This window comes from Propithecus coquereli, unplaced genomic scaffold (assembly GCF_000956105.1).
Source record: "Propithecus coquereli isolate 6110/MARCELLA unplaced genomic scaffold, Pcoq_1.0 Scaffold196, whole genome shotgun sequence".
In the NCBI taxonomy this organism is placed as follows: domain Eukaryota; kingdom Metazoa; phylum Chordata; class Mammalia; order Primates; family Indriidae; genus Propithecus; species Propithecus coquereli.
In genome coordinates this window covers 3,016,326-3,032,200 of record NW_012144522.1, presented here as the reverse complement: position 1 = coordinate 3,032,200, position 15,875 = coordinate 3,016,326, and the positions used below count along the sequence as shown (strand labels likewise).

The following is a 15,875-nucleotide window of genomic DNA, read 5'->3' as shown; positions in this document are numbered from 1 at the left end:
GCACCCAGCCTACTGCAAAATTCTTAATTAGAATTTTAAAAAATTCCACATCATGCCTCTTTAGTCTCCTGTAATCTGGAATTCTTCCACTCTCTTTGACTTTCATCACCTTAACGCTTTTGAACAGTAAAGGCGAGAGGTGATTCATTTCGTGGGATGCTTCTCAACTTGTGTACTTGGGTTTATCTGCTCATCTTTAGAGTCTGGTACTGCACGTTTGGCAGAAAACCCACAGAAGCTGTCGTGCCCTCCACATGTGTCCTACCACAGCACCGGTGATGTTAACTTTATTTCTTTTGTTTTTTTAGAGACAGGGTCTCCTCTGTTGCCCAGGCTGCAATGCAGTGGCATCATCATAGTTCACTGCAGCCTCCAACTCCTGGGCTCAAGCGATCCTCCTGCCTCAGCCTCCCAAAGTGCCAGGATTACAGGGTCAGCCACTGCACCCACCCTCTCATCTTTTTGATAATGGCCATTCTAACTGGAGTGAGGTGGTATCTTGCTGCGGTATTGATTTGCATTTCCCTGATGATTAGTGATGTTGAGCACCTTTTCATATACCCATTGGCCATTTTTGCATCTTCTTTGGAAAAATATCTATTCAAGTCTTTTGCCTGTTTTTAAGTCAGGTTATTTAGTTTTTTGCTGTGGAGTTGTGTGAGTTCCTTATATATTTTGAAGGTTGACCCCTTCTCAGATATATGGTTAGCAAACATTTTCTTCCATTCCGTACGTTGCCTTTGCATTTTGTTGACCATTCCCTTTGCTGTACAGAAGCTTTTTAGTTCGATGTAGCCCTACTTGTTTATTTTTGTTTTTGTTGCCTGAAAATATATGGAAGGAAATTAAAGAAGACACTTAAACAGTCAATGGGCCGGAGAAGAAATCAAAAGGGAAATCGGAGAGCATCTCAGTTCTGCTAGGTGAGCTGGATTTCCGTGATGTGCGCTGAACGCTTCCTGGGAGAGCAGCTCGCACGCCCTCGTCGCGTCTGCACTTTCATGGGGTGGGCCAGGGGCTCATAAGACCAAAGCGTCAAGAGCAGCCAGTCCTCTGTGCTGCCGTCCCTCCCGCCGGTCCCCTCAGGGACACATTGGTCCCCATCAAGCTCTGGACATCAGCTGTGCTACGTTCCCAAGACAAATCCCCGTAGAGCCACTAGCTCTCTGCGCCTTTTCGCTACCTCTCTTGGGCAGACAGGACAGCCTTCTTCCTCGTGCCCGCTGTCGGCCAGTGGGCTGCCTGGGTCCGCTCAGGAGTAAGACCTTGTGTCTACTCTGGGTCTCGGTGCTCTCTCGGGCCCTCTGGCGGACGGCGTTAGTTGTCGACCCCACACCTGCTGGGCAGCCCTGCCGCCCTTGCGTTCAGCACGGAGAAGCGCTGCGCTCAGAGAAGCAGCCCTCCACCTGGGCCAAGAGGAAAAACGACGCTGGACACAAGCCAGCCGAGGTGTACTCATTTCCCAGGGCTGCCGCACAGGGGCTTAAAACAGCAGAAGTCTATTTTCTCACAGCTCTGGAGGCTACAATTCCCAAAGGAAGGTGCGGGCAGGGCCTGTTTCCTGTAAAGCCTGTGGGGGATCCTTCCTTGTTACTTCCTGGCTCCCGGTGGCTTGCTGGCAAGATGCGGGGACTCTAGGCTTGCAGCTGCATAACTCCAGTCCCTGTCCTCGTCCTCGCGTGGCATCTTCCCTGTGTCTCTGTCTTTACGGGGCATCTTCTTATAAGGACACTGGTCTCATTGGAGCAGGGACCCACCCTACCCCCGTGTGGTGTCATCTCATCTCAACCAATCACATCTTCAACGACACTATTTCCAAACGAGGTCCCATTCTAAAGATACGACTTCAGCTGTGCGGGGTGGAGAACCTGTGGCCTCAAGGCCACGTGTGGTCCTCTGGGTCTCCAAGTGTGGCCCCTCGACTGCATCCAAACTTCGCAGCATGAAAAGATTGATCTGTAAAACTTGGATTCAGTCAAAAGGCCACGCTGAAGAATCCAGAAGGCTGTGTGTGGCCCCAGGGCCTCAGGTTCCCCACTCTTAGGGGGTTGTATGGGATTAGATTTTTCTTTTTGGTAATTAAACATCCATCCTTTTATGAAATTATGGTAATTTTTTCCTGTGTTTTAATGTTCTTAGTTGGAAAATGGAGAGCTAACAACCCCAGGCAGTGTCCGGTTTTCTTCTCTGGTCTCTGACATTCAAAATTCTGGAAACTGATGACAAGAGGAGACAACTGTGGTCCAATTCCCTGACTCCTCCCAGATTCATGCCTCCCCGGCCATTTCCATCTGTTGCCGATCCCTCTCTCCCTCCGAATCCAGATCGAGGCCTGTTGGCTCTGACTCCGGAGCAGATCTCAGATCTGCCGACATCTCTCCGCCTCGTCCTGGGCTGCGGAGGGATGACTTCCTGCTCCCCCCAAAATCCATTTTCTTGACAGCTCCGGGGCTGAGTCCATTATATGGGGACCCAACCTGGTTACTTCCCTGCTTAAAATCCTCCAAAGGCTTCCTCTTCTGGCCAGAATAAAATCCGCACCCTTTTCCACGGCCCCAAATACCCTCCTGACCCAGCCCCCGCCTCTCCGGTCTCACCTCTTCCCCAATCTCCCCTGCGCTCTGGGCTCCCACCGCACCAGCCTCCCCGACACTCCTGAAATACCCTGAGATCTCGCCCTCCTTCAGCCTCAAATGCCAGGACTCTATTCTCTCATCCTCAGGCCTGAACTCATCAAGACAACTTTGCACAGGGACCGTCCCCAGTCAAAAACCTAAAGTAGCGGCCCCATCGTACTCCCGGCCCCGTTTGGGTGTCTTCTTCTTGCACTCCCCACAGTTCGCCGGCTCAAGTGCTTCCAATTGTATTGTGTCTCCCTGTGAGAATGTAAGTTGCGTGGCGCTGAGACGTTTCCTTTTCCTTTTTCTTAAAACTACGTCTGTAACGCTTAGAATGAAAATCAGCACCTGGCGTGCGGTGTGCGGGCTCTCGTCTCAGCTATCACCAGGAAGAGCCACAAAATCCAAAGCTCGAAGCCTCAGGGAGACAGATTTTCTAGAAAGTAGGAAGGGTTTACTAGTAGCCCTTGGCTGGGAATGTCGCAGGCCCAGGGGCAGGGCTGGGTCTTTGCCCACCCCCAGCAGTCTTCGGGCTTATGGAGACGCTGTGTGCTCATCTTCATCTCTCTGGCATCGTGACTGAGACACTTCTCTGCATCCCCTCTCCTTACCCAGCCCCCTGAGAACACCCATCGACACCCGAGGAACTGATCGCTCACTCCGCCTATTTCCCGTCGAGTACTTGGAGAAACGAGGTAGGAGGATTCAGCCTGTTCCCAATTCATAACATATGTCCGTACCGACGGGGTGAAGGCTGTAAACTGAGAGACAGAGGTGGAAACGGGGGCAGGGAGCAGGAGGGCTGGGTTTTCCTCCCTTCTGTTCTCGTCCACTTGAGCATCCTGAGTGAGGAGAAACAGAGAAATGTAGAGAGACAGGGGAGAGAGAGATGAACAGAGGGTGGGTAGATAGAGATAGGTAGATAGATGATGGAATGATAGATAAGTAGATATGAGATAGCTGAGAGACAGATATATAAAAGATTATGGATAGAAAGATGAAAGAGGCAGATGACAGACAGACAGGTGATAGATACACATGAAAAACAGATGACAGACAGGTAGACATGAAAGATAGAGGATGGAGACAGATGATAACTAGGTAGATATGAAAGATAGATGATAATCAGATACATAGATAGATATGAAAGATAATTGAAAGCTACATAGTTAAATAATAATGTAGGACCTTAGTTAGACCTGCCTTAAGAGTTTTGTGAAGACTAAATGAATCAATACACTTAAAGTATTTAGAACAATGCCTGCTACTTAGGAAGTAACAAAAAATAGGAGATCTTGCCGGGCACGGTGGCTCACGCCTGTGATCCTAGCACTCTGGGAGGCTGAGGCAGGAGGATCGCTTGAGGTCAGGAGTTCAAGACCAGCCTGAGCAAGAGCGAGACCCCGTCTCTACCAAAAATAGAAAGAAATTAGCCGGACAACTAAAAATACATAGAAAAAATTAGCCGGGCATGGTGGCGCATGCCTGGAGTCCCAGCTACTCGGGAGGCTGAGGCAGGAGGATCGCTTGAGCCCAGGAGTCTGAGGTTGCTGTGAGCTAGGATGACGCCACGGCACTCTAGCCCAGGCAACACAGTGAGACTCTGTCTCAAAAAAAAAAAAAGAAATAGGGGATCTGGCTACGTAGCTACATAGCTAGATATCTACGTGGATGGATAGATGGATGGATGAATGGATAAAACAGACGAAGAGAGAGGGTCAGGGAAAATATTTGCACCTCAGATCAGATTCATACCGTCTCTCAGAGTTAAGGGAATGGAGTAAAAATCTCCGGAGGGAGCGATGCTAAGCGGGTGATAAAAAGGGTAGCGTAGGTATCGGGCCTTTCTATACATGCCAGGCACTGTGCTAACAGCTTCATATAAACTATCTCATTTATGATGCAAACAAAATAGCCCTATAATGTGGATGCCACTGTAATCCCCATGTCACAGAGGGGACACGCAGTTTCCAGAACTGAAATAGCACGCCCGAGATCACAGCTCGCGGGTGGTTCGCCGCGGACTGGCTGACTCCGCAGCCAGCTTCCTCACCACCGCGTAGGCGGCATCTTAGGTTCCACGCCCAGTCACCTGAAATAAGCAACGAACGCCTCGGTGCTAAATAGTCTTACACATTCCCGATGAATTCTTTAGGTTCTAGTGCTAGAGGAAAAGTAGCTCAGTCAGAAGTTGTACACATTCTGAGATTCTTACCATGTATTTCCAAATTGCCTTTCAGCAACAGCGTACGAGTTTTCAGTTCCACTAGCACGACAGAAACGTTCTCGTTTCTTTTGAAAAGGTTAGTTTTTTTTTTGAAACAGAGTCTAGCTCACGGCAACCGCCAACTCCTGGGCTCAAGTGATCCTCCTGCCTCAGCCTCCCGGAGTGAGCCGCCGCGCCTGGCCAGAGACAGTTACAGATTTGAGAGAAGGTTAGTGAGAAGAGCTGGGAAAGACCCAAGCACTGTAAATGTGGGGGAAAGACCGAATCGAATTATTGAACCAGAGGGGTTGACTTCTTAGGCTTTCTTTTCTTTTTTTTTTTTAGTTAGTTATTTTTTCAGAGATGGGGTCTTGCTGTGCTGCCCAGGCTGGAGTGCAGTGGTGTGATCAAAGCTCACTGCAGCCTCGATCCTCTCGGCTCAAGCCATCCTCCTTCCTCAGCCTGAATTCTCAAGTTTTCAAAGAGGGATGGGTTGGGGAGGTTGAATATCATGATTTCAGTGATTTCAGAAAGAGTCAGATGTCGAAGAGGTAACAGGACAGGAGTCTGCAGTCAGGAAGAGACATTTTCAGTGGCGATTCTAAGGACATTTCTGGGCTAAGTCAAGCTGAGTTGGAACGGTGGGCCGAGGAGGCACTTGAGCGCTGCCAACATCGTGGATGCTGGGCTGCATGTGCACGGGCGGGCCGAGAGGATGACGCGGGGCTGACTCACGAGAGCAGGCCAGGGCCGGAGAAGGTCCTGGGGTTTGGCCAAGGACAGCGGTGACAATGGGGAGTAGGTGAAATGAGCGATGTCTCAGCCTTGCAGAGGCAACAGGCAACAAACCGTGAAAAATACAACAGAGGACAGAGATGCCTGCACCTCTCCTGACTGTCGATGGGAAGGAGTTTGGGAGACGGGTACACTGGAGACAGGTGTGTGGGAAGGGAGGGCTCCTTCATCCACAGGGGTGAGTGGCGCCTTGCTAGCTATCGCTCTCCCTGCAGGTGCACAGATGACATCAGCAGAACTGAAAGGGTGGGATATTGACAGGCACGGGAAAGAGAACATTCTGCTGCTGGCTCTGCCTGGAACGTTCTTGCCAGGCAGTGTGCGGATGGCGCCCTATCTTCGGCTCAGGGACGTTTAGGATGGGCTTTATTTTATTCATTTGTTTACTCGTTATTTTAAATTTTTGAAACATTTACAAATGCAAATTCAACATACTCATGGTGGTCAATGTGATGTGTTGCTATCTGTATAGGGTGTGCAATGATTAAATCAGGCTAATTCACATATCCAGCATCTCACACACTCATGGGGCGGGGTAGGGTGGGGCAGGGAGGGAGAGGGAGAGATTTGTTAGGGGACACAAATTACAGCTGGAGGTCCGGGCGCGGTGGCTTACGCCTGTAATCCTAGCACTCTGGGAGGCCGAGGCGGGAGGATGGCTCGGAGTCAGGAGTTCGAGACCAGCCTGAGCAAGAGTGAGATTCCGTCTCTACTAAAAATAGAAAAAAATTATCTGGACAACTAAAAATATATATAGAAAAAAAATTAGCGGGGCATGGTGGTGTGTGCCTGTAGTCCCAGCTACTCGGGAGGCTGAGGCAGGAGGATCGCTTGAGCCCAGGAGTGTGAGGTTGCTGTGAGCTAGGATGACGCCACGGCACTCTAGCCCGGGCAACAGAGCAAGACTATGTCTCAAAAAAAAAAAAAAAATTACAGCTGGAAAGGAGGAATAAGTTCCAGGGTTCTATAGCACTATAGGATAACTATAGTTAACAATAACATACAGTTTCAAATAGCTAGAAGGAGGATGTTGAAAGTTCCCAACAGAAAGAAATGGTAAATGTTTGAGACAACGGATATGCTAATTACCTTGATCCTGTCACTGTACTCTCCATACACCGGAACATCACTGTGTACCCCGTAAGCATGTACAATTACTGCATCAATTTAAAAAAGAATTAAAAATAAAATAACAGAAGGAAAAGAAATTTACAAATGCAAATTCAATGTATTTATGGGGCACAATGTGGTTCTGATCTGTGCCTATGCCGTGGAATGACTAACTCAGGCCGGTTAACATGTCCTGCCCCTCACAGACTTTTCTTGGTGTTCAGTGGAAGTATTTAAAAATCTACTCTCCCAGCAATTTTCAAGTGTGCGTTACATTATTGTTAACTTTGGTCACCGTGCCGTACAATAGCTCGCCAGAACTTATTCTCCTGCCTCCCTGAAACTTCGTACCCTTGGACCACCGCTCACACCCCACCCGCCTCCACCTGGAAACCATGATTCAACCTCCGCTGTTTTAAAAACTGCAAATGCGCACGCCGGTATGCCGTCAGTCCCCCTCCCTTTTCTAGTGAAATCGATCACATTGTACTGTGTAGTCTGTTTATCCGTTTTATTGTTTGATCCACTGTCTTCTACTAGTTACAAAGAGATCCCTATGGACCAAACGTCTGTGGCTGCCATGTGACGCCCCTCTCCCATCGTGACAATTCCATATGCAATAAATAAATAAAATTAAAGTTAAAAATGCCTGTACTGGTAGCATTTGCCAAACTCCATGGCGTAAATGTTCCATCGTGGCTGATTTCAAGATACCAACAGTTTAATAATGAGCTCACCAAAAAAATTTCCTGAATATTGAGTGACCGTTTTTGTGAGCTGGTAGGAGGAAGCTTTGCGCTCCACCAAACTTGTGTTTTGCACAAGCGGAGGGGAGTTTGAGTGACATCAACTTACCTCAGCTGGGTCCCGACAGGTGCCCCCCCCCCCCCCCAGAGAACCCTAAGGAGAGGAAGGGAAGGAAGCCACCACTGGGGCCAACACGGAGCCTATGGCCACCAGTAGGTTCCCACAGGGACCTCTATGGGCAAGAATTTCACCCCTGTCAACAAAGGCAGAAGCAAGGAAGTCAAGGCCCAGCCTTCCAAACCACAGCCCAGATTTCCTGGTCTGCAGCGTTGGAGTTGATGTAAAAAGGATTGTCTATATGACAGTGGCCGTAAATTTGGTGGCCCGTGGGTCACAGGAGGGCTCTCACGCCACCTGGCTCCATCGGAGCAGATACTAGCAGGAGAAAGTCGCCGGTTTATTTGCTTAGTCTTCTTTCCAGATGCGGCTGTGTGTCCGTCGCATCCCTCCAGCCACGGCCAGCGCTCTGGGCAGAGCCCTTCTCGTTTCGCATCTGTGACATTCCTCTTTTGTGTTTCCATTGCTTGTTCCATTCTCCCCCTCCCACAAGTAACCGCTTACGTATTGGATGCGCACCCTTGAATTTTACTGCTTTTATGTAAGGATCTGCTGTGTCGCTTTGTGCATGGGGTGGCACTACAGCTCTCCTTATGTTTCTTTTTTTTTCCCCTTCCACACAGCACGACGTCTTAAAGATCTGCTCGCGTCACCGTGTGCACCCACGGTTCGTTGCCTGCAACCTCTGGTAGTACTCAGCAGTGTCATAAGGTCGTAATTTTTAAAAGCAATTCTCATAAAAACGGGTAACAGGCATGTGCCAATGTTTTATTCGGCACATTTACGACAAACTAGCAGAAAGTCGGTGCACATCTCGAGAACCGGGCTGCGGAGTCGGCGGTGGGGAAGCGGCGCGGAGGCAGCCCGCTGCGCTGACACTGGCTCATGTCCTGCACAGCAGCCAAACCGTGACCTCTGGGGCCATCTTTTCTGCCGGAATAAAACTGTCACCGCAGCTTGCCAGTTTTGTCCAAGCTTCAGAGTGGGGAGCCACCCAGCCTGCAAGCAACTGTCAGGCAAAGTTTCATTTCCCAAGAGCCGTCTGACCTTCAGGCTGGACTGTTTTAAAAACAATCTAGAGTTTTATAAAGTTGCACAATTGACGTTTTGCCTATTTCCAAATTTTTGGCCTTTTCCTGAATAACGTGTGTTCCCCCTCTCCCAGTAATGGATGTTTACGTCGCTCTGATTCTCTGCCATCCAAGCCGCACTGAGAGGACCGGCCCCTCACACGCCTTCCCGCGCATCCGTGCGTCTCTGGCTGGGGCGGGGGGAGTGGGCTCACCGGGCCGTGCCGTGTGCTCATGAGTCTTGACAAAGTGCTGGAGACTGTTCTGCCTGCGTCAGCAGGTGTCCCAAAGCTTCCTACTGCCTGTGTGGAGGGTATTTCTTTGTTTTGCAGGAATCCCCTCCCCATCCAAGTCTTGGCGAAGGCACGGCCCACCACGCCCACCACCCACCATCGGGTGTTGGACCAAAGCTCCCCTGGCCTGGGGCTGGGGGGAGCACTTCATCCTCCCGGGGGTGTTCTTCCCCAGCTCCTCCAACACTGACCACAACGGAGGCTCACCCGGACTGCCCACAGAACAGCCTGCTGACTGTCCCTCCAGGGCTGGACGCAGGAAGTGTGTGTGAGCACACGTATGTGTTGCTGGGGTCCCCAGAGGGAAGCAGGGCCTGGAGGAGCTTTTCAGAAGAAAGGGATGGAGCCCGCGACAGCCCACACCGGCCGGCCGACGCGCTGTTAGGAGCTGGAGTAAGTACTCTCTCTGCCTGTGGGGTTCAGATCCGCCAGCGTGGGCCAGGCACCTGCTCTGTCGGTGCCTCAGTTTCCCTATCTGTCCTGCAGGTCACAGGGCACTTTGGGCCACAATGGTGGGACAACAGTGCCTGCCTCACTGGCTGGTGATGAGGAATGAATGAGCTGACAGATTTAAGCATTTGCAGGGTCTGGCCCACGGTGCTCACTCCGTGTCTGCTGTTACTATCAGAACCCGTCCTCAGACCCAGCCTGGCCCAGCGTCCCCAACCTCTCACTTCCCATGTTCCTCCCAGTCCCGTCGTGAGGACCCACAGCAGGTGACATCCCTCCTCCAAGCCTGCTTTCTCTGCTACACAGCGGCCTGGTCACAGGGACCTCTCAGTGCAAAAAGAGGATGCTGCATAAAAAGGCCCCGAGCCCGGGCAAGCACTCTCTGTTCATTACCTTACATTCCCAAAGGGGCGTTATTAGCCTGGCTTTACAAGGAGGACGCTGAGGACTAGCGGTCTGCCTCGGGTGCCCGCAGCAGTCACCTGTCTTCCTTAACACTGCCCAGCACCCAGACCCTTTCCTGCCCCCGAGGCTTGGAAGGTAGAGCTGGGCTCCAGCTGTAAATGCTGGACAGTCCAGCTGTTGCTTTCCCAGACTCCCCTGCAGCTAGGGCTTGGCCGTAACCTGGTTTTACCAGTCAGATGCACCAGTTCTGGACTTTGGGCCAAGAGCTGAGGATGCAAAGAGGACAGCAGTGACTCGTGGAGGGTTCAGCCTCAGCACCCTGGCCAGGCTCCGGCACTGGGAGCACAGGAGCCAAGAGACCAGGGTGAAGCTCGACCCAGGAGGGCTGGTCACGCCTCAGTGAGGAATGGGCAGACTCAGATCTCTCCTTTTCCACTGTCCAAAGCCACTGCACCTGGTGGAAGCTGGAGGTTTCCTACCTGGAGAGAAGGAACCAGGGTCTGGACTCCAGGACTCCATGCTGAGCCAAGGACAGGGCCGAGATGGCACCCTAAAAAGACAGGCCTGGCCAAAGCCTGCACCCAACAGTGAGCCACCCCCGGGCCCCCGCCCCTGCCCCACAGCTGCCAGGCTGCACCTTGCCCCCAGCTGTTGAACTCCTCTCTTGGCAAAATGGGCCACCAGAGAGACCTACTGACACTGACATTTGAGCTCCCCGGTGAAATGGAGTGGCCCAGCCAAAGTAACCCCTTAGCACAGGAGGTGGAAAACCACTGTTATCACTGATGGATGTGGACGCTGCCCTGCGTAAGGCACACGGCCAGGGAGCTGAGGGGCTCAGATGCAGACCGAGTCCATGGGGTGCTGGCCGGGCCCTTCCGTGAGCCTCACTGCGCCTCTGGAGGACGCAGGTGGGGACAGCCCACTCCCGCCCGAGCACTCCTGAGCTGCTTCCCAGGGCCGAGCCCGGACTCCCTGGGCCTCCCTCACGCCTGGAGGGTCTGAGAGGGGGACAAGAAAGGGAACCCCAGAGCCGCTGTGCCCCAGATGCTCAGCCCCGGAGGGCAGCCTTGTCAGACAGAGCCTCAGACTCGGTCTACACACTGAGTGACTTTATTACTCTCTGGATGCTGGTGAATCGTCCCCAGCGAGCAGGCACGTCTGTCCATCTCATGTCTCTGGGTCACAGGGAGGACGGGGAAACCCAGAGCCCACGGCCAGTCCAGCGCTGGAAGCAACGCCCCTCCCCTCCCCTGACCCCACCTGCCCTGGGGGAGGGGTTCACAGGGACAAGATGCAGACCCCTCTCCGCCATCCTCGCTTCACCAAGGGGGCCCGGGCTGCTGCCCTCACCGAGTTCCTCTTCTCCGCGCTGGGGCCCAGGGCCTCCATCTCAGCTCTCCAGCGCGGGGCTGCGGGGGAGGGAGGCTGGGCAGAGAGAGAGAGGAGTGGAGGGAGAAGACCACCCGGAGGGGGCACCCTTCACAGGGTGGGGATAGGAGAAACCAGGAACGGAGAACAGGGAGGGTGGAGGTGAGACAGGGACAGGACAGGCTGAGGCAGAGCCAGCAGGCGCAGCCAAGCTCAGACAAGAGGGAAAGGCGGGGGCTGAGCGGAGAAAGCGCTGGAGGGAGGGGTGGCCCCTGGTGCGGGCCACTACCCCAAGGGCCAGGGTGGGAAGGGCCCCCCGCCCTCGGGGCCCGGCGCTGCCGCCGCCTGCACACTGGCACTGGCCGCCGCCCGGCCGTGGATGCGTTGGTGGCGCAGCACGTGCTCGCGGCGCCCAAAGCCCTTGCCGCACTCCCAGCAGGCGAAGGGCCGCGCGCCGGAGTGCGTCTTGCGGTGGCGCACGAGGTGCTCGCGCCAGTAGAAGGTCTTGCCGCACTCGCAGCACGCGTGGGGCTTCTCGCGCGCAGGCAGTGGGCGCAGGGCCGGCCCGGGGCTGCCGGGGTGCGTGCCGCGGTGGCGCCGCAGGTGCTCCTTGCGCCGGAAGGCCTTGCCGCACTCGGGGCAGGCGTGCGGCTTCTCGCCGGAATGGCTCTGCCGGTGGCGCAGCAGATGGGCTGGCTTCAGGGACGTCTTGCCGCACTCCGGGCAGGAGGTACTGCTCGGGGCTGCCAGGAAGGCGGGCAGGCCAGGAGCCGCCGGAGCCAATGGGGGACTGCCAGGCTCCTGCTTATAGGGGCGCACGGCCTGGGAGTCCCCCGACGCTGGCACCTCAGCCCCAGGGGCTGTGTCTCCTGCCGGGTAAAGGCACAGAGTCAGGGCTGCATGAGGGACGACCCCGCGTCGCTGGGGAATGCTGGGGTCCTCTGTACCGAGCACAGCGCCTGGTGCGGTCAATGCCCAACACATAGTGGATGGATGATGGGTGGATGATGGGATGATCGATGATGGATGAGGAATGGATAACGGATGGATGAATGGATGATTAATGGATTATGGATGGATGGATGATGGGTGGATGATGGATGGATGACAGATAAATGGATGATGGGTGGATGATGGATTAGGGATGCAGGAACAAATGGATGGATGATGGAAGAATGATGGGATGATCGATGATGGATGATGAATGGATTATGGATGGATGGATGATGGGTGGATGCTAGATGAATGGATGATGGATGCATGATAGATGGATGGATGATGGATGGATGATGGGTGGATGGGTTGGTGTGAGGAGGGGGTGGGGATGGGTGAATGGGTGAAGAAAGGGGGTATACAGATGACTAGCGGGTAGAAGGGCAGATGGCTGGCGGATGGCAGGCCAGTGGTGGAGGGACAGATAGGCGGGTGGGAGCTGTATGAGGCAGGAGGGGGTGGGGGTGGGTAGGTGTCTGAGTGGGTATCTGGGTAGACAAATGGGAAGTGGGAAGTGGGGATGGCTAAGTTGGGTGGAGAACATTTCCTTTCTCCTGGCTTTCACTCTGCTCTGCGGAGTTCCAGGGAGATAAACCAACTTTGTTTTATCTGTTGAACTTCCTGAGCTCAGCTCAACAGATGCTCTCCCAGCTGAAAGGCTGCAGCTGACCTCCCAGCACTCAGCTCCGCACCAGCTGCCAGAACCGTCTTCCTGCCTTCCACTGCCTGCTCTACCGTCCTTCTTAGAGGTGCGCCATGGTGCTCCCCTCTCCCTAGCCAGTGTGCCAGGATGGAGCCAGCTCCAAGGGCGGGTGTGGGCGCCAGGTGCAGCCGCTGGCGCAAGAGCACAGCACCCCCAGCCGCAGCGACTGGGCCGGGAAGAGCAAGTGACTCCACTGGAGCCAATGAGAGCGATTCTGGGACGTTCCTGTGACGGGGGAGGCTGCCCCTTCACGGAGCACTGGCCGTAAACACTCAGACTACCTAGGTAGGATCGTGGCTTTGTCAGCACTGGGCAAGTCCCTTCGTTTCTCTGTGCCAGGGTTTCTGTAGCTACAGAATGTGATAGCAGTCTACGGCCACACCACCCTGAATGCGCCCAATCTCGTCTGATCTCGGAAGCTGGGCAGGGTCGGGCCTGGTTAGCACTGGATGGGAGAATGTGACAATAATGCCACGTCTCCAGAAGGGTTGCTGTGGGGTTCCAGTGAGCTGGCCGGGCAGTCCCTGGCTCACGCCCACAGGCGATACTGATCATGGGGCACTCACCACCCTGCAACTGACCTGCCCTCCTAACTCTGACCCCACATGCCATGAGCTCCTCCAGGACAGGGGACGTCCATGGCAGCTCTAGCCCTGGTGCCAGGGTCATTCACTGAACAGGAGAGTGATAGTGGGTCATCCATCCCTGGCTCAGGTGAGAGACGAAGGGCCCTGGTGGGGAGACAGCAAGAACGCGGGGCGAGGGAGCAGCCGCTCACCTAGGGGAATCAGCCCACTCTCCTCCTTTCCAACACCGACCCCAGAGCCTTCTGCCACATCCCGAGGTGCCCCCGTCGCTGAAGACTGCTCTGGGGAGGTCGCTGGTCCCTGAAATGAGAGATACCACATTCCAAATTGAGAAAGCTGATACTGGCATGTATTTCTCTCCCTCTCCCTCCCCACCGCCTTTACCCAGGCGTCAAATCCTATCATTTGCCCTAGGGGAAGCCAGCTGCCATGTTGGAGGCTCAAGCCCACCTACGCAGAGGCCACGGCGAGGAACTGCGGCCTCCTGCCCACCGCCAGGCAAGGGAGCCCTCTTGGAAGCAGCCAGCCTTCCGATGACAGCCCAGCCACACCGCACTGTGACCTCGCGACAGACTCTGAGCCAGGCCCTCCCGCCTGAGCCGCTCCCGAACTCCTGACCCAGGGAAACTTCTGAGATGATAGGCGTTTATTGTTTTAAGTCCCTAAGTTTGGGGTGGTTTGTCATGCACCAACTGCTAACTAATACACCTGCTTTAAATCTTACTTTAGCTTCTTCCCGCCCTTTGGATAGAGCGCAGACTCCTTAACAACATGCAGAACACGTACGCTATTTCTAACTCCAAAAAAGAGGAAACTAAGCTCAGAAACAGAACTTTTCCCAGCTCAGGCGGCGGGATGGCTGCTGAGCAGGACAGCACCAGCCGGGAAGTTAAAGAAGAAGTTTCAGGGCCGGGCGCGGTGGCTCACGTCTGTAATCCTAGCTCTCTGGGAGGCCGAGGCGGGCGGATTGTTTGAGCTCAGGAGTTCGAAACCAGACGGAGCAAGAGCGAGACCCCGTCCCTACTAAAAATAGAAAGAAATTAGCCGGACAACTAAAAACATATAGAAAAAATTAGCCGGGCATGGTGGCGCATGCCTGTAGTCCCAGCTACTCGGGAGGCTGAGGCAGGAGGATTGCTTGAGCCCAGGGGTGTGAGGTCGCTGTGAGCTAGGCTGATGCCACGGCACTCACTCTAGCCCAGGCAAAAGAGTGAGACTCTGTCTCAAAAAAAAAAAAAGAGAAGTTTCAGACTGACTCTGCTCTGGGGCTCCTCGCACTGCTCACATCCCTTCTCAAGCCCACGCCTCCAAGAAGGTGGGAATTCTGGTGCCGATGGATGAGAGTTGGCCTGTGAGTTATATGCCTCAAACCCCTGTTCTCACGTTTTACTGGTTTCAGATCCTTTTGGATGATCGGCCAGAGGCAACCGGTGCTGGGATCGAGGGCGTCCCGCGTGGGCTGCTCCCCCTGGGCTTGTGCCAAAGCGTCCCCACCTGGTGGCTCCCCGCCCCGCGCGCCCGCCCGCCGCTCACCCAGCGCTCCTCCAGCAGGGCCACGGCCTCCTCGCCGCTCTGCGGCCGCCGGCTGCACACCCAGGCCTGCGTGTCGGCGGGCAGCGCGTTCAGGAACTGCTCCAGCACCAGCAGCTCCAGCATCTGCTCCTTGGTGTGCACCTCGGGCCGCAGCCAGTCCCGGCACAGGGCGCGGAGCAGCCCCAGCGCCTCGCGCGGGCCCGGCGCGTCGCCCAGGTGGAAGCGGCGGAAGCGGTGCCACGGCGAGTCCAGGGCCAGGCCCTCGGCCCGGGCCTCCTGCTTCACCGGCGGGGCCGCGGCCTCCATGGGGCCTTCGTGCGACGGCAGCCTGCGGCGGGAGTCGGAGGGTGAGACGCCCGCGGAGCCTCGGTTTCCTGCCCGAGAGCCGGGCTGACGGAAGAGTGACAGTAGCGCCCCCTCCTGGACCGGGCAGGGGCACGCCCCGGGCCTGCCCCTCCCGGGGTCACCCAGGCGCCTCCGCGCCTCGCGTGAGGACTCGACAAGAACATACGCCAAGGGCGGCAACGGCCCTGGCCCTGGCGCCGCCGCGAGGTCCCCCCGGCACGGCCCACACCTGACTCATTCCGCCCCGACCATGGGCCCGGCCCTGCGACCCCTGGGACACGCACTTGGGGGTCCTACTCAAGAGCCACCCCCAACCTCTTCCTCACTCACTGCTAGGACCGAACTGTGTCCCCCCAAAATTCATGTACTGAAGCTCTCCCAGTGTGACTGTCTTGGAGACGCGCCCGGAAGGAGGTGAAGTTACACGGGGCCCTAAGGGCGGGGGCCTAATCCAATAGGACTGTGGCCCTACAGGAGGAAGGGACACCAGGGACCTTTCTCTGCCAACGCGAGTACACCGGGCGGAGGCAGT

The 15,875-nt window shown here is 55.0% G+C and overlaps 2 protein-coding genes across 2 annotated transcripts in view; both read right to left on the bottom strand.

The window, feature by feature from the left end:
* The window catches only part of GALP (galanin-like peptide), a 53,078-nt gene extending 41,875 nt beyond the window's left edge, over positions 1–11,203 (bottom strand). Inside the window, exon 1 of the mRNA XM_012643352.1 lies at positions 11,165–11,203. Within this exon, the coding sequence (XP_012498806.1) occupies positions 11,165–11,203 (39 nt within the window). The remainder of the gene's footprint in view (positions 1–11,164) is intronic.
* Positions 10,942–15,320, bottom strand: ZNF444 (zinc finger protein 444). The gene is made up of 3 exons (XM_012643354.1): positions 14,999–15,320; positions 13,657–13,765; positions 10,942–12,051 (listed from the first exon to the last, which is right to left on the bottom strand). Exons 1-3 carry the CDS (start codon positions 15,302–15,304, stop codon positions 11,468–11,470), a joined length of 999 nt encoding a protein of 332 aa, XP_012498808.1. The 5' UTR covers positions 15,305–15,320; the 3' UTR covers positions 10,942–11,467.
* Between the last annotated feature and the right edge of the window lie 555 nt (positions 15,321–15,875).

What these genes read in the sequence shown, in the direction of transcription:
- ZNF444 (XM_012643354.1), bottom strand. Translation starts at nt 15,304, where the DNA reads ATGGAGGCCGCGGCCCCGCCGGTGAAGCAGGAGGCCCGGGCCGAGGGC. An exon ending in CCCTGCTGGAGGAGCGCTGG is followed by an intron (nt 13,766 to 14,998) that starts GTGAGCGGCGGG and finishes CTCTCATTTCAG; the next exon opens with GGACCAGCGACCTCCCCAGA. An exon ending in GAGTGGGCTGATTCCCCTAG is followed by an intron (nt 12,052 to 13,656) that starts GTGAGCGGCTGC and finishes TTTACCCGGCAG; the next exon opens with GAGACACAGCCCCTGGGGCT.